The sequence below is a fragment of the Ochotona curzoniae genome, unplaced genomic scaffold (genome assembly GCF_017591425.1).
Source record: "Ochotona curzoniae isolate NIBS_2020 unplaced genomic scaffold, NIBS_Ocur_1.0 contig_4514, whole genome shotgun sequence".
Lineage (NCBI taxonomy): Eukaryota > Metazoa > Chordata > Mammalia > Lagomorpha > Ochotonidae > Ochotona > Ochotona curzoniae.
In genome coordinates, this window is record NW_024466312.1 from 8,012,842 (window position 1) to 8,034,494 (window position 21,653).

The 21,653-nt window shown below is 39.8% G+C and overlaps 1 protein-coding gene across 2 annotated transcripts in view; it reads right to left on the reverse strand.

Annotated features, from left to right (window-relative positions):
* EPHA4 (EPH receptor A4) overlaps positions 1-21,653 on the reverse strand; it is a 139,613-nt gene that overhangs the window by 22,873 nt on the left and 95,087 nt on the right. For both annotated transcript variants that reach the window (XM_040986577.1, XM_040986578.1), the window contains 3 exons: positions 6,986-7,110; positions 5,816-5,975; positions 4,554-4,665 (listed from right to left, as the gene is read on the reverse strand). In XM_040986577.1, coding sequence (XP_040842511.1) covers positions 4,554-4,665; positions 5,816-5,975; positions 6,986-7,110 — 397 coding nt within the window. The remainder of the gene's footprint in view (positions 1-4,553; positions 4,666-5,815; positions 5,976-6,985; positions 7,111-21,653) is intronic.

Genomic DNA, 21,653 nt, shown 5'->3' on the forward strand with positions numbered 1-21,653 from the left:
CAAATTGTGATGGTTTATTGCACAGTAAGGTTCCTATACATAAAGACTATGTATTGTATATTTTTCTTAACTGTGATCCTTGAATGTTTCACATTTAGGTTGATGAAAAGAGAAAAAGTAGGTGTTCTCATGGAAGAAAAAAAAAACTGTAGACTATTCTGTATACCTTAAGCTTAGGAGTCTTTTTTTTATCCACTTTTTAACTTACTTTTATTTATTTTTATTGGAAAGTCAGATAAACAGACAAAAGGAGAGAGAGAGAGGAAGATCTTTCATCTGTTGATTAACTCCCCAAGCAGCTGTGTAACTGAGCAGATTAGAAGCCAGGATCCTGGAGCTTCTTCTGGGTCTCCCATGCAGGTGCAGGGTCCCAAAGCTATGGGCCGTCCTTGACTTGCTTTCCCAGGCCACAAGCAGGGAGCTGGATGGAAAGTGGGGCTGTTGTGTTTAGAATCAGAGCCCATATGGGATTCCAGCATGTGCAAAGGGAGGACTTTAGCCACTAAACTACTGTGCCAGACCCCAGTTTAGGTTTCTCAGTACATACTTCATGAAAAATGAAAGAATCGCCACATTCAAAAATCCAGCAAGATATCAACTATAAGCCTAAAGCTACGTTCTTTCTCGAATGACAGATTAGTAGTAAAGTGTCACATAGTGTGCATATACGGTGAAAAATGAAATAGCACAAGACAAATAAACAAAATCAAAAACAAACACAAAAATCACAGCACACCTTGCCTGCCACCAAGGGGAGTCTTTTAAGGGGATGTGCTTCTGGTCGATTCCCTGGCTTCAACAACCTCACCAGCAAAGGACTGTACTCGGATTTTAACTGGCAAGGATGTTCAATCATTGCTTTCTAATTCTGCTAGCTGAAGTCTGGTAAGATTTGGGGGGGTTCCATTTACTATATTTCATTTATACTCTCCCTGAAAGTAAGGGCCAGTCTTTTGCCCATACACCCTGTCTCCTCTCTCTCCTCCTGTTCTTGTCCCACTTAAACATTTTTAGTTCAAGATAAGAACAGTCAGCCTACATTGGGGAAAAGAATTGGCTGAGCGTGCATCAGCCGCTGCGAGCCTGTCAGCTACCTGGCTCCAGACAGCCCTTCCTGTGACAGCTTTATGGCTGACACTAAAGCAGAATCAATACGAGGGCAAGGGGTTGACATTTCATTTTCTAAAAAGTGATCCATTGAGGACCAATCACCAAGCGGTGTTTATCAGCCATGGGAAGTGACATTTTTTTTTTTTTAAATAGGGAGAAGGGACAGGAATTATCACTGGGTAACTCGATTCTCTGGGTTCAATTCTCTGGGGTGGGGACTCGTAATTGGAAATCCGATGCATTCAGCTATCAATCCCACCTTATATAATAGAGTGATCAATACAAGCAGAAAGGGAATTAAGTCATCAAGTTCGAGCATGCTATTTTCTATGGCTACACCTTTTAATAATCTTGTCTTGCCACATTATAATTTCATGTGTTCTCTCATTCTTTTCATCAAAGCCGATGTTTTAAGCAGAACATCTAAAACTTATGAGGAAACTTACTTCTAATTAATGACCTTGGTTTGCTTATCATATGTATAACTACTTAAAATAATAATAATAATAAAAGAAATGAAAAGGACAACAAATTGTAAGCCAATCTGCAGCAAGGCTAGACTTCAATTGGAAACTGTTTCCAGTGTAACACAAATATCAGAGAGGCACAAGGCATGCAATAAGAAGCTTCCTTCCGTATGGTTCTCAGAATCACATACAGCGCTAGCTTTTGGTCAAGTGATTTTATTTTATTCTGCTTTTGAGGTGGAGTTTTTTTTCTCTTTTTACAGTATTCTATCTTCAAAATCTTTCTGATAGCAAACATTGTTTAAACATACTGCAAAAGTTTCAAGCATAAAAATATCTAATGATGAAGGCAAATGCAAACATAATTTCTTCACGTACCCTCATTCTGCCTTTTGCTTCCCAGTATTGAAGCAGTATATATCAGTGCACATAGTTCTTCATGATTTTAAATGCTTAGTGCTTGCACACATACACACAAAAAAAGTGAGGGGCAATGGACAATGAGGCCCATACTGATTGACTACCAAGTTCAAATGCCAAGAAAAATTCAATGCCATGGAAAAATTGAATCCCATTCATGCTAAGCTAAAGTTCCTAACGGCTGAGACCTAAATATACGTGTATACAGAGCATGTCAGCATCTGTATGTGTTTAGCTGTATGCAAATACTATACCCAGTTTGTTGACCATTTACTATAGATTTACTTTATCTGCTATGATCTTCCTGATCTCATCAACCATAGATACTCAGATTTTTTAATAAAAAGAAAGAACACAAGGACAAACTTGCATGCCTGCATAGAGCGAAGAGTTGTGCCATAATGTGCTATTATTATTGTTAACATAGTTGGTTTCTATAAAGCAGGACATTTTGGCAATTGAAGATGGCATGAGATTGAGAAAATTAAGAAAACGTAACACTGTGACTACAGGAAAACTTGGATGTATGGTTATTAACCTAACTATATTATACAATAAAGTGACATATGAAAACATAGGATGAACACTTCATGGCATTGAAACATGCAAGGAATTTTTGGGATCAGATCCTGAAAATGCAGGAAATAAAAACAAAATGGGGAAATGGAATTTCATCAAATCAAAGAGTTTTTACATAGGCAAGGAAACGATCAATAAAGGGACAACCTACAGAATAGAAGGTCTCTCAGACCTGTCCCCTTTGCCTCTTCCTTTTTCTTTGTCTCACCCTGACTTTCAAATAAATGACTAAGTCTTATCAGAAGAGGAAGACAATTGTCATTTCCATAGCTATTGCAACACAGTTCACAATAATCAGGAGATGAAAACAACTTCAGTGTTCATCATCTAATGAATGGACAAAAAAACCTGGTGTGTAGAGTATTACTCACCCATAAAAAGGGTGAAATCTTATCATTTGTAAGAACATGGATGAAACTGGAGATTACTATGTTGAGAAAAACCAAGCACAGAAAGGCAAATATTACATGATTTCTCTTTTTGGAAGGCTGGAGAAAATGTAGGTCCTTACACAAAAGGGAAAAAGGCCTACATGTGTGAGTTCACATCATTGATCATTCCCTTCTACAAAGATTTACCCTAACAAGGAAATACTAGCACAATCCCCATTTTACAAACCAGAAAGCTGACATATATCTCAGAGGCCAAGTCATATCCAAACACTGCACATCACTGTTGCACTCCGGACACTGCCCGACAGTGTCCTTTCTAGCGCTAACAATAGCTCTGCACTCTACTGCTGGACTCAATACCCAATCACCCACTCCACAGGAGTCTCTCCAAGAAGGGTTCCCATCCTACTGCTGGGCTCCGGCCAGCCCTTTTCTCTCTTATCCTAAAAATTATCCCAGCATTCCCCTCCAGGAGTTATGGCTCTCTGCCAAGGGTGTTTTTGAAGCTGCAGCTTTCATCATGGGCCCAGCACTACTGCACTTGTACCCCCACCTAGGAAAAGCACATCCACCTCTGCAGGATGTCCATAGCCCTTGCCCCTGAATCCCATGGCCTAAAGGACCCTGTCTCTGTAGACCTTTCCAGCCAGATGACCAGGATGCCAACTGGACCACCTGGGGACCTTGAACTCCAAGAGCTTAGGGAGGATACCTCTACCACTGGTTACAAATCCAAGGTCAAATTACTGCTGCTATATGATGAAATTTTCCTGGCCATTTCCTCCCAATAAAAAAAAAATCTGAAAGGCAGGGTGATAAGATGTCAGGAGTAGTTGGGAGTGCTTAATTCTTAACATAAAGAAAAAATGGTTCAAGAGAATATGCTGTCAAGCTATTGTTAGTTTCACTCCATTTTGGATTCTGTTTTTTGCATATCATTAGACTGCAAGTGTTTATAGGGTATGTAAACTGATATTTTACACTTATTTCAAAAAACAGTTCCAAACCCAGAATATGCTCAATGAATATTCTCTGCAGAGGCTGTATGCTTTTCCCAAGGAATACTGCCCAGAGGACCCATCTCCTTGCTTTAGTTTTCATTATTGTTGGCCAATATCATGTTGAAGCACCTGTGGAACTCTGAACTATCTACATGGTCTTTCAATGTTCTGTCAATAATTTGTAGAGGAAGATGATGATGATCTGTTTCTGATAGAAGAGAAATGAAGTGTCACAGAAGTTAAGTAATATACTCAGTAACTGTGAGAACTCAAATTTTGGATCAAAGTTTTATGCAAAGGCTTTTCCTGCCTTAGGCAGTTAAGTCCAAGCTTACAAGAGGGATAAAAATAACACTATACAGCTTAAAGTCTCAAGAAGGCTCTGATAGGTTTGCTTTTTCAGCTTGGTTTCCTGGAATTGCCTGGATCTTTCCATGTCTCTCCCCTCCCTAACCCGAGCACAGCCAGCCATTCCAATAGGGATGCTGATGATCAAAGCGACAAGGAGAAAGCCGAGTTGTGAAAGTCATGTTGATGATGCTAATCAAAAGTCTACACACCAGGAATGTGCCCTGATTGCTTACCTCCTGCTGATGACAAAAGCTGCAATGAGGATGACCACCAGCACCACACTGCCTGAGACGGAGACCAGGAGGACTGTGGGGTTGGCCCCGTCTCCAATGATCCGGGAAGGCACTAGGAACAACAATTACACAGGTAACCTTCAAAAACATCCTCAAAGTAGAGGACCAATCTTCAAACTTCTAAAGCCACTAGGCATGCTGTTGCACTCTTCCGCCCTGGGTAAAGTAATCAAGCAAAAGCATTTTCCAAGATAGCCTTATTGAGGCAAGGATGTTCTTTGGGTATGTGTATGAAGAGCTTAAATCCAAAGACTCTTATTAAATCCTATGATAAACAAAATTCAGTGTTTTCTTTCATTGCTATCTACACCCTGACTCTTAAGTAATGATCAAATGTATTTCTTAGAAATACACTTTTCAGAAAAGATTTCAGAAGAGACAAACATGCATTCTTTCCTCCACAGCTATCAAAGCCCTGCAGACTGTTGCCCGCCCCCAAAGCTCTCCCTCCTTGTAGATAATTAAAGATGTCACTCCCCTTTAGGTAACTCCACCTCGTCTCTATGTCGTAGTTCTATTAAACTTGCCAATGTGCAAATAAAAATTACTCTATAGAATTGATGTTGAGAACTGTGGCCCACAATAGCCTTATCACATAGGTTAAATTTCAGATTGTTGATCAACAAGGTGGAGTTATCTTATGAATGTGATCGTTCACATGCAGTTGTACCTATAGTTCAATTAGTTCATTGATTCAATTTACAACATTTGAAAGATTTGGTGTTTGTCAAAAAAAATCACTGATACCACTTGATTTAAACAGAATCTTATAAATAAACAGGAAAAATGATATTTAGGGTCTTTTATTCAATCTTTTCAGGGAAAAATTCCTTATATTAATATAGGGTAACTATTAGTAAAATCCCATTTTTCACAATCTACAGAATGCTCCAAATAAGACAAATGTCGGCAACAATGCTCATTCATAGAAAAAGAGATCATACATTTTCATGACAAACCTTCTTCTGTTAGTGGCAAGAGGTTTTCCATTTTGCAGACATTGCCTGAACCATTTCAGGCAAGGTTCAGTGCAACAAAATGTTTTCCTAATCAAAAAAATGTGCATCTCTTAATTTTACCATAATGATAGTCACTCTAAGTTAAACAACAACAACAAACATTAGAATGTGTAGCTCTTGTGGGGAAAAAAAATCTGTCCCTTTCCTGTTTTAATAAAGAAACAAATAAGTGATCCTTGTTACCTGTGTTGGTTGTGACTTCCAAGGGCTCACTGAAGTCCCCATAGCCAGCTGCTGTCCTGGCTCTCACATGGAAAACATAGGACGTCAGAGGGTTCAGGCCTTTGATATCTGTGTTCCTGGCAGCTGTCCGAACAATACGATAGCTTCGCTCATTCTGATCCTATAGTACAGAAAGACAAAACTCGTGAAGGTAGCCAAATAAACACCCTGCTTAATCTAGCAACAACATTAACGGGACCAAACTACCTGTCTAGAAGTTGAAGGAATGTAGAGATTTATAAGTCTTTTACTTCCTATATTCTCTTGGATGTGATGCATGCTGCTGTTGCCTTTCTTGGGTGTTGAAAGAAATGTGGAGTTCAGGCATTATTGTAGTTGATGCTGACCAAATGCTGGTCTCTACTCATAATATCTTTTGTAAGAAACATTAAATTATGGCTGATGGCTTTACAATCTCCACACCCAACAATTTCAATGAAATAACTCTAAGAAGGTCCCTTGTCTTCTTGTATTTTCTGTCTGCAAAAAGTCAAAACCACTATAATCTGGTTGCACTGAAAAAAAGCAGTCCCTTTTCTGCTTTTAATAAGGAAGCAAATAAGTGATTCTCTTTTAAAATGAAAGTGAAGACGATTGTTCATTTTCCAGACAGCCTTGAATGCAAATAGCTCTCTTCAGATTTCTGTCCTTTAAGAAAGACAAGTTATTTGTAAAAATAATGACTTTCTGTAACTTTAAGAGGCTGAAGAATGTAATTTTCCTTCCCCGATTTTCTGTTAAAAGTCATCAAAACCCACACCTTCTTTCTGAACAGCTGTGATCTACTTAAATATATTATAATTTCAGTTCTACAAGTCATTTTCCCTGATAGGTTTATACATTAGAACTTATTATGTATCTTGGTTTCCATTACTAGAAAGAGAAAATACAGTTTTACCAGAATACAATACATGTTTCTATTTTTCAAGGTGCCCAGATAAATATAAACTCCATAATCAAATTTGATTGAAAGCAAAATACATTTGGTATTGGATTCACTGATACTCTGCAAAATATGACTAGACAGCATCTAAACAGAAGAAAGAAGAGGAGAGGAAGAGAGGGGGAGGGAAGATAGGAAGGAAGGAAAGCAGGAAGACAGGAGAGTTGGTTGCTCATTCCAGTAGATACCTTTTCATAATATTTGACCTCATACTCCAAGATAACCCCATTGGGTCGATCTGGTTCCAACCAGGCCAACGCCACACTATATCTTGTGACTTCTTTAGCTTGGACCAAAGCAATGGATGATGGAGCTACAAGAGAAAACAATAAACACAGTACATTTCACTTTAACATAAAACTATGTGGAATATCAATACTCAATAACTTTCTATTAATTAAGAAAAGTGAGAAAGATGGTCTTGTCTTCCTTCTTGGCTGGCTTGCATTTCTTCAGCACAAGAACACACCACCCTTTATCATTCTGGCCAATACATTTTTGGTACATGATTTATCTCAAAAGGTTAATCTCTGAAGCCAGGAGTTGGTGGCTTCACAGGCCTACAGTTCCACTTCAATAATACCTAAAGTTATCCCTTGTGAAAGGATATCGGTCTACAAAAATGTGGTCTGGGTCCTGATCTTTTTCAAGCCAGAACAGCCTTTGGAGGATCTCATTTGAAGCTCAATAAGCTGTACTTCTTCTGAGCTACAATTCTTATGACAGTTATCTAACTGGTCTTTAGTTTTCCATAAGCAAGATAATTTATATTACTTTCATGGTTATATCAGGGAATGTCAAAAAGAAAATATAAATATATATATATACTTTATAGGAAGAGTTTTGAGTTTGTACCCTATACACAAACAACAGGAAACACAGATATCTCTGGACATAAACATTGTGTAACTGTTTTACATGAGTGAAAATATGGCTTTTGTCTGCTGAGTAGCTAACCTTCTCTCTACTAAGACACAAAAGCAATCTTCCAACTTTGTGTGATTGGGGATGGAGGAAGGCCGCCCACTACCTGCTGTTCTACTCGGGCACATCTCTAGCCAGCTGTTATCAAGCTCTGCTTGTCTGACAATGGCTGGTGCAAATGTGCAATCTCCAGGGAAAGAGGGTACATTCATGAAACCCTTAATCTCATCTAACAACACTAGCCTGCGGGGCCAGAGATTAAGCGGTCTTCCTAAATTGAATGTATGTTCTCTTTTGCTCTGAAAATGTGGAGATAGGTGAAAACAAATGTCAAAAGCCGCTCATTGAACAACGAATTAGTGTTGGCTCAAAACCTACCCTTCCCCCTCCTCCAATGTACTCACAACTGTCAACCCCTAACTCATACAAAAAAGGGAAAAGAGTGAAATAAATTGTCACTGAAAACAGAATGGAAAGGCTTCAAATCCACTACACCATATGTGATGGGTAGCTTCACGGCTGGGAAGCTGGCCAGACACATGAATGTCATAAAAGGGTTCAACTAGCAGGAACAATCTACTGGACATGGTCATGAGACAGCCTTACATTTGTTGGATATGCCTTGAAATGAACACACATGTACACACACACACACACACACACACACACACACACACACACATCTCCTCCCTATTTTTTTTTTCCTTTCCCATTCAGTCCCAAAGCTGTTCCAAATTGGGTTTCAGGCATAAACGTAAGTGAAAGATACAGTGAATACACATGTCCTCCATCAAAGGCAACTCCAAGGTTAGTAAAATCAAAATGAATGCACAAAACTGCATGCAGTAGACATATGGAAGGCACTGAACATCTGAGGAAAATGAAAATCGGAAATGGGCTCATCAGGTTCATTAAGGCTCCCCTCCTGCAGCACATGCGTATGCACACACACACACACACACACACATACACACACACACACACACACACACACACACTTTTTTTTTCCTTTGCAGGCTAATACAATCACTGTCCAGCAAAACACACACAGCTATGTGTAAAGCATAAAGGAAGCCAGCAGGCTCCGAAAACAGCCTGGCTGCTTCCTGGTCAAGGTCATCTCACTCCAGGTAACAAGCACTTTAGCATACACTCCACAAAAAAAGGGGGATGGGAAGCTCTTTAAACACTGATGGTCAGGACTGGGAAAATGAAATAGAAAAGTGAGGCTGTTAGGAAAAAAGTAGAAGGGAGGCAAATCATAAAACTGTAAAATGAACTTTCTCAAGAAAATGGTTCGGGTCAGATCCTGATAATCAACGATTCCTGGGGAAAGCATTGCCTGACTGCCCTCAGCGTGTGCCCATACTGGGACTGCTTCTCATCGGCTGGGTTATTGCTAGCCCCATGCAAGTGGGAAATGGATCTGATGTCTATTTTAGAAGTTTGAGCAGCGGCGTTCCTGTGCCCATTCAAACGGAATATGAGCTCAGCCAAGGTGCTTTAAAAAATCTCAAGCAGGGACTCATGTAATAGAATCATGTTAACTAATGGAATATTTCCAGCGCTGCCCGACTTGGAAAATTGATGTGAACAAATGTGGAAATAAATTAGTTCATCGTACCTTGACTCAGCTGTCATAAAAAGGAAGGGAAACGAGAGATGAAAGCAAAATACAAGTGAGGATCAAGAAAGATAAATGAAAATAAAATACTGGTTGCTGCGCCGATATTTGTCTCTAGTCTCTGCTGCAGAACGCTACTGGGGAAACAGAATTAGCAGCTCTAATTCACAGAGTGCTATATTCCGGGCTGAAGTTTTTATTGAACAGATGTTCCTTGGAAGAGTGTTATCAGGGCACAGCGACAGAAGCAATCCACGACCATGTAAGGTCGGGAAACAGCTAAAACATTCAACTGTATTGCAGAGTAATAGAGCAGTCATTCCTTAAAGGACACTGTATTACTTTCTCCAGTAGGAAGAAGGCCAGTTTGAGGGAAAAGTGGGCTTTTGCAAGCTGCCACTTTGAACAAAAGTGATTTGGGTATCTTTCACTTTCTAAGCTTTACAAAGGTTCCTCCTTCATCTTTTCTTCCCTATTCCCAAGACAACCTCCAGTACTTTCTCTGGAAGGCCTCACCCTGCCATGGGCACTTGCCTGTGCTTTATCTCCCTAGACGAGGCACTTAGCAATGACATTTCCCATTCTCCCTCCACAGCTGTTCCCAGGTACCAGATTTCTCATGCCACCCATTGGCTGCTACATCCCTGTGTAATTTTGAATTATGTTCCAATTTTTTTCTTTAAAAGACACACTATTTTCAACTTTAAAGGTTACATATAACAAAAAACCTCATTTACTGGCATAAAAAAGGAACCCTGAAATCACTTACAGTGAATGGCAGATAATCACAAGAAAAAATAATAAACATAACATGTCACTGAAGCAATGTTTCTGATCTTTGCTGGACAATCTTGCCTCTGTAAACCTTCACAAAAAGACAGACCAGTTTTGGGAATGCCCACACCTTGGAGTATCCAGAATTACTTTAAACATAACCTCAGAAGAACTTATTTGCACATGGGGCAATTCACCACATAGTAATGTACTGTCTGTTTTACCTTCCTAAACAAAGCACATCTGATGCTATCACTGGTGCAGTAAACACTGTCCAATGTTTTGAATATTGAATCCCAATACCCCAGGGTTCTTTTGTCAACAGAAGCAGAAGAGATTAGCGGAAGAATAAAACAGCAGATTAAGCTTCCTGCGATGGACAATTCAGTAGGAACCTTGACAAATCAATGTCTCGGTTCAGGGCAGGGTTGCTAATCATAGGTGTTTTGGTCAACATAAAACCCTAAGTGGAGGGGCAGGCGTTTGGCCATAGAGTAGAGAAGTCCGGATTCCATTTAGAGTGCCTGCATTTGAATTCTGACTCTGTTCCTGGTTCCAGCTTCCTCCTCAAGTGCTTTCTCTGAAGGAGCCGGTGATGGTTCAAGTAGTGGGATTCCTGCCATTCCAGTGGGAGACCTGGGTAGGGTTCGTGGGTCCTGGCTTTGGTTCTGCCAAGCCTGACAATTGTAGCAGTTTGGGAGTGAACCAGTAGATAGGAACTTGTCTTCCTAGCTTTTTTTTCCCCCTCTCTATTGTTTTCTGTCTCCATTGTAAAAACATTATTTCTTTTCTTTTGAGTTTATTTTTATTAGAAAGGCAGAGTTGCCAAAAGACACAGAAATAAACGTTCCATCTGCTGGTTCACTCTCCAAATAGCTGCAACAAATAGAGCAGAGCGACTCAGAAGCCAGGGACCAGAAGCTTCCATATGGGTGCATCCCATCCTCCATTGCTTTTCCAGGTCATAAACAGGGAAAGGAATTGAAAGTGGAGCAACCAGGACTGGAACCAGTGCTCATACAGTATACCAGCACAGAAGGCAGAGGCTTAGCTTACTTCGCCACTGCCCCAGCCCCTTAATTTCTTTTTATTTATTTATTTTTTAGGTTTTTTTAAAGATTTATTTTTATTATTTTTTCATTGGAAAGGCGGATATACAGAGAGGCGAGACAGAGATGAAGATCTTCCGTCCGATGGCTCACTCCCCAAGCGGCCGCAAGGTTTGGAGCTGAGCCAATCCGAAGTCAGGAGCCTCCTCCAGGTCTCCCACGCGGGTGCAGGGTCCCAAGGCTTTGGGCTGTCCTCGACTGCTTTCCCAGGCCACAGGCAGAGAGCTGGATGGGAAGCGGGGCCGCTGGGATTAGAACAGGCATCCATATATGATCCCAGCATGTTCAAGGCGAGGACCTTAACCACTACACTATCGCACTCGGCCCATCTTAATTTTTTTAATTTTTAAAGGACAAAATTTGCTTCTCAGTTTCCTATCACTTCTCTATTTTGTAAATATTTTTAAAGCCAAAGTTCTTTCTCAATACTGACTTGTCCATTTACAGTATGCCTAATGAGACCTGTGGAACAAAGGAAGGATGTGAAGGGTGAGTTAGACACCAATCCTGGCAGCAGGGAAAGTGTTCTTTTATGCTCTAGCCTCATCTTAATTGGAAAAAAAAAGGAAGAAGAAAATCAGAAAAGTTTACGGGTGTCTTAACAAGAAGACAGTTTCTAACACCAACTCAGAGGACTCTTTCTTCTAGATCTCAAGAGGAGACAGTCCCCGCTAGCCCTCTTATTTAAGTTCTCCTGTGGTGAGGGAGTGGAGTCAGATGGTGCTTCCTCCTCATCCTGTATCGGAAGGCTCAAGACACCTGCTGGAGAATCGGAAGTGAAGGTGGGAGGAAACAGGGGGAAGCATCAAAGACGGAAAAACATTCCTAGCTGCCACAGACATCCTTCATCAAAGGAGATGCTTGTTGTACCAAAAATTTCTTCCCCAGACAAAAAGCAAGCCTTCTTAAAAGGCTACAATTTCTTCATAATAATTAGCAAGAACAGGTTTTGATGCTTGGCAGTACTAACTTTACAGAAAAGTGATGAACGTAAAATTCACAAGAGCAAGAATTACCAGCAGGTTATTTTTAAAGAAAGATTTATGATGTAAGTCAATTAAGTCGACAATATTCAAACTTTGAGGCAGAACCTCTGACCAACAGGTGTCATTTTTCATGCTCTGACATGTGCACACCTGAGGTGTCTTTAACCATCACGTTTAAGGAATTTTTTTCAATAGCTTATAATCCAAACACGTTCTTCATTTCCTCTTCTTTTTTAACTTACAAAATCATGCTGACACATCTGTTCAATCACTCAATAAACATCCTTCAATCCTTTGCTTGAGGAACTTGGAACCCAAACAGAGTTACATTGGCATTTCTATTAAGAACTTGAACCTTACTTGGCAGAGGCTGGGTCCAGAATAAGCCAGAAGATGCAGGGATACAATGTGCATTGCAAAAGCAACCACAGAAGTATTTGGGATGAGTTTGTAAAATCTCCTAAGGCCTTCAGGCAAAAAAGAGAAAGCAGGAAGAGGAAACGATAGCCAGTCAGGTGTATCAGTTGCAAATATGCTTAGAACTCTGATATCCTAACACACACACACTGGCTCTGTGTGGGAAGAGGGGGCTCTGTTAGGGTATGGAAAAGGAAAGAAAATTTTTAAAACGTCATTTGATCTACATACTTTAAGTAGGATTTACTAATCTGGTGACAGTAATGAAATTTAAAAGGATTCTGGAAACATTTGAGATTGACATTTACTCATGGCCATAATGTATAGATTACTCAAACTTCATATCCTAGTTTTCTATTGGTAAAATACTTCCCTCCCAGTAGCTACAGCATGGAAGCTCTCAAGTACACGTTGTGTAAGTACAGAGTTTTGCTTTATTTATCTCTAAAGTCCGAGGTTGTAAGTCACGTTTCGCAAATGATGGTGTTCAAAAATCTTGTCGAATTAATGAAAGTAAAATGAGGGCTAAAATTGTTCTAAAACCCTCAGTCAACAACGAAAATGTTCTAAATATAGGAAGAAAGCCACCTTGAATACTCTTTCCCAGCTTCACCTGTTTCTGGCGGCCTTCTGTGAGTCTGGCTTTCCTATTTAGGCTAAGTTACTGACATGACATAGATGCCAATATGCTAATTACAAGTAGAGTCTGTGTTCCTAAGGTATATGTAATGCTTCAAGACATTTTTTTTTTCAGGACATTTTTCAAACACAGAAGCTTCAAAATGTCATTCAAAGGCAAGTTAACATTAAAACTTCGGTTTCACTCCACCTGTTATAGATAGCATTTTGAAGGACTCCAATATGGGTTGATGAAGTACCGATAAGTCACTCACAACTTCTCTCTACTGTAAAGTGCATGCAAATACTTCTGGTTTTCTGTCTCCAAAGACACAACAGTGTGGGGATTATCAAGTTAAAATTCTAAGTCCAGAGAGCATCTCACTAGCTTCAAACGTGCAATGCTGTAACCAGCCTTAGGCAGGGCCATGAGAAGCCATTAACTACTGTACATGATGCTAAATATCCACTAAAAGGACTGATTGTAGCATGACAGGGGCCTCTGCATTCAGAGTGCAATGAGCAAAATAAGCGTTTTGAGCAGACCCTGTCTTACACATACCCATTGGAAACAAGTACAATTGTGATACAATGACATTTCGATGCACAGCACACACACACACACACACACACACAAAATCAAGAGGATACAAGAATAAAAGCCCAGCAAAGCTTAGGAGGTGAATGATCTGAGATTTTTCATAGAAAGTCATGAAAAATATCACATTTTATATTCAAATTCCCACATAGTCCTAAGAAACGGAGAATCCATTCTAAACAGAAGCCCCATCTGCTGTGTACCTGTGTTCACCTCGGGTTTCAAAGCAGTCCACAACGCACGCAGAAGGCACATGTGGGTTTTATCTCCGTGTGTGTTTTTGATAAACAGAAACAGCACAGATTAGGGGTCTCTATTATGACTCTAACCGCTGAGCATTTCACAAGGAAGAATTACAGGAGATGCTTTGATGTCAAACAGGGGTGGCTCCCTTTAAGAAAATGGTAAATTTAACTTTTTTTGGGTTCAAAGCTCAGCAGTTCTCCTTGCTCCCCACTGATGTGAATGCTGCAATTTTCTTTTATTCACTTCCTCAATGACTCGTCATTAAACACCTACAAGACATTTTACGGCAGCAGTTTGGTACTTGTGACACACAAATGGGATGGAAAAGAGAAAAGAGGCACAGAAGAAGCCAAGGGGGGAAGAATACATTTGGTTCCTGAGCTATAAAACTGTTTTCTAGTCCAGTATGCTAAGCTAGGAATTAACAATTGAGAACGTGGTGCGTCGGGGAGAAACAGCTAAAACAGACAGACTGGATTTCATTACTGGCTTAAATTAGGGAAATGCAGGAAATAAGCATATGCAATGAAAATCTCCCGCCTGTGGCAAGGCAGAGTGAAAACAGTCCATTATGAAAGTTCAAGAGACCTGAGTCTGAACCACAGTGGAGCACGGTGAACACACCATGGCCTGGTCTGAAGAGAGGAGGGCACTTTACCATAACAGGGCTGTCCTTGCCTCCCCATGTTGTTGATTCAAGGGGTCTTTCTCCATTGGCAAAACAAATCTTGTGGTTTTTATATTTCGCTCCTATTGCAAATAGCATATTCCAATTTAATTATTTGGAGTTTCAAGTGGTTTTTGTTCTTTCTTTCTGTCTCACTTCAACACCCCCTAGCGCTGACTTAACACTTCATCAAAATCTGTGCATTACAGAATGCTGTCAAGGATCAAAATTAAACGCTTCAGAGCACTATGGATATCCTTGCGTTGAAGGGTTTTGCATCTCAGAAAAGCTAAGAACTCTGGGGCTAATTTGAATTGCCTTCTTCCACATCACACTAACGAGAAAAGATGGTTCTCATGAGCTTAGCAATACTTATGATTTTAAACACCACTGAACTGTTTCTGTATACTTATTTGCATTGTTATTAGCACAATATTTTATGGTAACCATCAGCTTAAAAAAGTGCTGTCACTTACATGCACACATGAGCTTGTCTGCAGTGCAGTCGATGGATTTAATATCTTTGCTGTTTTTTTCAGTAAAAATATCACAGGACAAAGTTCCCAATCACTTATCCTTAACTCTCTCTCCTTCTCCAGCTAGAAATTGGATGGAAAAACTCAGTTCTGCATCTCAGAGCCTTTAGCTGCTACATCATCCACCCATTTCAGCATATTTTCTCATTAAAAAAAAGTGAAACTGTTCTAAAGCAAAAGAACAAATGCTTGAGAAAAAAACTAGACTATTTCAAAAGGATATGAATCCCTTTCCCATTTGACTAAAACCAGGTCCAAAGTCTCATCTAAACCCTTTAGAATGATCTGAATTAAATGGGGTTCATTTATAATTCATTATGGAAATATTCTCCTAAACTAAACTTACAATGTATGCATATGCATTTTTCCAACAGAGTGATTTCCAAGGTCAGTACAGTCTCTTTTAAACAAATCCCATAAAATAAAGCAGTGCACAGTACCTTCCTGAAGGTTATGTGTAAAAGAAACACATGTATTTCTAAGACAGTTAAGAATCTCATCTGAGAACCATAGCCATGGTTCTAGTGTAGTCAAACTCAAACTCAAACTCAAAGTTCTTATTTTTCGTTCAAAATGAGATCAGTATTTTATTATTATTGCTTTATATATACATATATATAACATATATATATATAACATATATATATCTTAAAAATATATTAATAAAATAAAATTATACACACACACACACACACAGAGCATGCCATGTCATTTTCTTTTCCCATGGAAATGGACCCCAGATTATTTTTCACAAATTCTTTCTAGGAGGCATTGGTGACATTTTATATAATGGGCTGGGATGCTCCTTTTGGACTTGATGCTCAGTGTTTGCCTCAGATAATGGCCTCTTGGCTTCACTGTCTAAAAAGGCAAACTCCTCTCCCTCAAACCACTGTCTCAGTGTTTCACTGTTTCAGTGATGCAGCTGCCTAGTCCAGGGCCACATTTCTCAATTCCCTTACACCTAGACTGGTTTACTGAGAGGCACATAAAACAAAGAGTATGGGTCAAGATGCTTTCGTGCTTTCTTTTTCATTTCTTCATCAACATATTGGTTTTTCAGTAGTATGTAACTTAACTCCTTGATGCTGTAAATCTTTTTATTCTTATTCCTGCTGTTGTTTTTTTTTTTTTGCAATGGCTTCCGATTTAAGGGAATAGATAGTAACTGTACAATGGAAACGATCATATCCAGTTGTGAAGATACAATGCAGTAAGCATCTCTACTTCTGAATCAAAACATAGACTCTCAATGAAAATGTTGTATATATCTCAACAATAGGATGCTGGACTGTCTGCCATTGTACCAGCAATGCCAGGACACACTATAACAGAATGATGGGCTTATGACTACCTCTGAAGGTCTATACTATTTAGATAATATGGGGGAAATAAGTTGAAGGGAGAGAATATGGGGAGGATTTAGGGCAAATTCCAAAGCCTACGGAATTGTATCGTAAAATAGAGGAAGGGAAAAAATAAATTCAATTAAGTAAAAAAAAAAAAAAAAGAAGAGAGAGAGAGAGAGAGAATATGGGCTTAACTGTTACTCATCTTCTAGAACTGATCCATCAATGGCTCCCTTGGAATTTGTGATCCTCTCACCTGCAACTGCCAGTCTGTTGCACAGGCCCATCCTGGGAGCCCCATTGCAACCCAAAACTGAATCACCAACTGGATGGGACTCAAGAAAGAAATAATTTTCAATAGCAATGACACTGACAGTACAGTTCCAGGAAGTGCTTACTCAATAGGCCCAGTTAGCACAAAGAGACGTGTAACCCTGGGTTCAGATGTTGTGTGGTAATACTATGGCCCACAGAGGATCTGAAGCTGCCTGAACGGTACCAGGTTCCTTCTTAAAAACGCCCTGCTCTTTGCCAGGCAACATAGGTCCATTTATTTGTGAGAAAGTAGAGTGTGCAACCAGCAACAGAGGCCCGGGGACACAATGGCAGCCACAGGTCTCCCACAGTGAATGAATTTGGCAGAATCACAAAACACTGGGCCAAAAGATTCAGCTGAGCTTACGTTAACCTTAAATGGGAAAAGACAATGGGGATCTCCAAATTCCTTGATAAAATTTCCTTTTTAGAAAAGAATTAACACAGTGTGCACTGAACAGTTAGCAGCTTAAGCAGCTGAAGTCTTGGCCCATTTGAATTAGAGCTAAAGAGAGAATAAGGAGAAAAAAAGATTTTATCAGCCTTTTCCTATAAGACACACCATATAACATCATTCAAACTTTGTCATTGTTTAAAGTAGTCATAATCATAACCCTTTCATTTCAGATTTGGAAACTCAGGCACAACATTAAACAACTTCACCAAAGCCACAAAATTAGGTTTAAACCCAAGTATGCCTGAATGTGATTCTCTTTCTATTTAATAATATTTCCTGCACTGACACATAGACCAAAGCAGCATTAATGAGTAATTGTATGATAAGCACTCTTCAAAATTCTTGTATAAACTAATTCATATAAATCTCATAAAAGCACTATCGCTCAAGTATCTCCATTTTGTAGACAGGAAAAATAATGTGTAGAAAATTTGAATTAGTTGCTCAGGTTACAGCTTCTAAATGTTTAACACAGGACTGCAAGTCTCAATCATGGATCCACAGAAAAGTTTAGTTTTTTTCCCTACTTTCACTGCTAACAAATTTCATATTTAAAAGATAAGGGGCCTGTTTTCCCACAGCTAAGGAACAGAGTAAATCCTTCCGAGTTCCGATATGTGTTAGACACAAGGATATCCCTGTCTCACCCTCAAGGCACATTAGACACAATCTTAGCTCACAACCTTCAGGGCTTCATGATGAATCACTCACATCAGAAATGATCTAAAGAGCAGAGATGGAATATAATTTTTAAAGAAATTAATCATAAAATAAAATATCAATATTGGAGGTTAGGAAGCCTGCCAATGTTCCATTGCTCTGTTCATTGACCTGCGTGACAGTGCCTTAAGTGTTTGCTTTGAGACAAGTCAATGAATATACTTGTAGGCTTTGTCCACCTCGCTTTCTATGTGTATATTCATAATAAAAACATAACCCCGTAGTGCAAAAAACATAAAATATTATGACCATTAGAAGGACATATCCATCCTTATTAGGAAACAACTAGGTAAAGACTGAAGAGCATCAAGAGAGATCTAGATTTTTGCAAATTAGAGCTTTTGAAATTACCTAATCATTATGCTTCATATCTGAGTCATACAGCAATCGCAGTCTAAGTAGCAAAAGAAAAAGATACTATTACTTAAATCATATTTTACTTTAAAAAATAGCCAGTTTTTTTGGTTTGTTTGATTTTGCAGTACTGCAAGTAATCAAACGGCTGCAAGGATAGTGAGAGTTCTCAACTGGAAACCAAGGCCCACATCAACTGAATTCCCAGGGAACTCTTGAAGGAGCAGCCACGTGCTCCTGACGCCGCAGGAGAGCACCCTCTGCTTCATCTGAGAGGCGCTTGTTCGACTTTCTCCTTGCTTGCTAAGAAATTTGTTGGCAGGTTCTGACAAGGATAGTCCAACATTTGCCAATAGAAACATGCTAAGAGTCAGTGAATGCATTTGCTGTTAAGTAAGAATGCCAATTTGAGGTAAACAGGAAACAAGTCTTTCCATTGGGAGGTAATTTATAAGAATTTGCTTGAGCAAGAGAATTGTTTTCAGATAAAATTAGAAACAGCTATAAGAAAAAAAAAAAGTACCTTTTCCCTGTGCTTGTTTCTAGTAAAATGAGTTCTCTTCTGGGGACTAAATAGATTGAAAAAGTATTCCGAGTCCCTTGGTTTGAGTCCTGGCTGCATTCCCAATGTCAACAGTGCAGCCTGGGAGGCAGCAGATCATGGTTCAAGTACTTGGGTCCCTGTGGCTAACCTGGGAGATCTGAAAGGAATTCCTGGCTGCCAGCTTCCACCTGTCAAGTCCTGGTTGTTGCCAGCACATATACAATGAACTAGCAGATGCTGGATTGCTCTCTATCTCTCTCCTTTTCAAATGAAATCAACAGGATGGCTACTCTTCATTGAAATGATTTTAAGCATGACCTGGTTAGAGGGGAAGGAGAGCTCTAGTGATACAGGGTCCTCCAAGATTAATGAAAAAAATTAATTTTAATATGGAAAAGGTTCTCTTCAACGGGGCAGAAACAAAGCAGAAAGGAAAGGGATTAGCTGCTCTGAATCAAGGCTGTGTGCCTTTAACTGTCAACTCCACTGGAGCGCTTCAGGTTTTCCAAATGTGGGAAGTACGAAGCTGTGCTGTGGACTTCAGGTCCTCTTTGTTGCTCAGACAGCTGCTAATTGTCCTGCTGTGGCACGAATCATGGAGACCATTCAGCTTTCTGACTTCCAGAACATCTAGATCAGTCCTCAATTAAACATGTATTAATCACAAAGACTCTAAAAGGCAGCATGATAGATGCACCCAGTAAATCTCTCCTCTTGCCTTTTACTTTCCACACTCAACATTTCTGCATTTACAGGCAGGGATTCTTAAAAGCCTGCTGCAGAAACTGACCAATCAAAAGCCTTTCCATGACTAGATATCAGATGCTTGATGATTTCCTACCTCGAAAAAGGCTTTCAGAAAGAAATCAGACATTGATCATTCTGCTAAAAGAACCTGTCACCTCCAATAAATAGATCCGTTGTGGCTGTTGTCATCTTTTTAAGTGTGATAACTAATTCAGGAGTGTTGTGGTTTAGCTGCTTGCTAATGGGACATCCAAATCATCTGTGAAGTTAATATAAGATTTTACCTATGAAACTTTGGAGGAAGACCATAAATCATACTAATCTCCTCCCATGGGTGCCGAATCCTCCTCAGCTGAAGGTCCAGAGTAAGCATGAGAGTGAGTGATGGGCTCTGGTGGTTCTGGGCACACAAATTTGTGATGGTGGAAAAGCCTATGTGCTGGACAGAGTCCCCATAATCTCATGCTTTGAAATTCCTAAAGATAGCAAAGTCTTTTTCACAAGAGAAATGAAGACAACTTTATTACATTCTCCATGAAAGAATCATCTACAGCTTTTGCTTTGGTTCAGTTGCCTGGTGACTTACCCCCAAACAAAGAAGGTAATAATTTTATAGGAGGTATTTATTCACTACACTACAAAATGAAGACATGAGACTCATGTGACCTCAGAGAAACACCATTAGCTATTCTGAATTATTGGAAATCTCTTAAAATTAGATTATGCTCTCCCCCTCCTTTTTTTCTATTTCCTAAGCTAATGGAACTCACAAGAGACAAGTATAATATCTGGGAGGTATCAGGATGGTGCCAGCTCAAGGAGCTGAATTCCTTGGCTTTCAGTGGAGCCAGAATACATCACAAATAACTCCTTCCCCATCACTATCTCAATGATGGTCCACCGTCTTCCAACTTGAAAGAGTATGGAGTCAATTAATGTCATTTATGATGTGAACACCTGTCGACTAAGACCTGGACTGCAACCAATTCCATTAATATAGTACTCTATTGTTGCCAGATCGTCGGGTCTTAGACCACTTACGATGTGGTCCACATTCAAGGAGATGACCTCCAGACAGAGAGGTCTAGAGTGCCATTAGTCATCTCCCAAGCTATCCATTTCCCCAGCGCATAGATAATTGGAACATGGTATCTATTTTCTCTAATATTCACTTTAAAAGATCACATGAGCCATTCCAAAAAAAGTGATAGTGACCATAAATTGGGAATATTAGCTGCTTAGCATTTTTATCAGCCATTGTCTTTTTTTTTAAAGATTTATTTTTATTATTTTTTTTATTGGAAAGGCGGATATACAGAGAGGAGAGACAGAGAGGAAGATCTTCCGTCCGATGATTCACTCCCCAAGTGAGCGCAACGGGCCGATACTATGCCGATCCGAAGCCAGGAGCCTCTTGCTGGTCTCCCACGCGGGTGCAGGTTCCCAAAGCTTTGGGCTGTCCTCGACTGCTTTCCCAGGCCACAGGCAGGGAGCTGGAAGGGAAGCGGGGCTGCCGGGATTAGAACCGGCGCCCATATGGGATCCCGGGCGTGCAAGGCAAGGACGTTTAACCACTTGCGCCACCGCGCCGGGCCCATAGCCATTGTCTTTTTTAAATTTCTGACCTTTAAAAGTAACTTACCTTCCATGCATAGGTAGAATATAAAAAGAAAGATGAAAAATATTTGACACAAACAAATAGGATCATAAAATTATATGCTACAAATTCTCACTGACAGGTCCAGATTGACAGCGGACACATGGCAGTAAAACTTTGGTTGGGAGTCAATGTGATCTATGCTATGTGGAATTTTTCCAAGTCCAAATGTTGCTTGGCTTAAAGAGCAATGGCAAACGGCTAAGAAGTGATC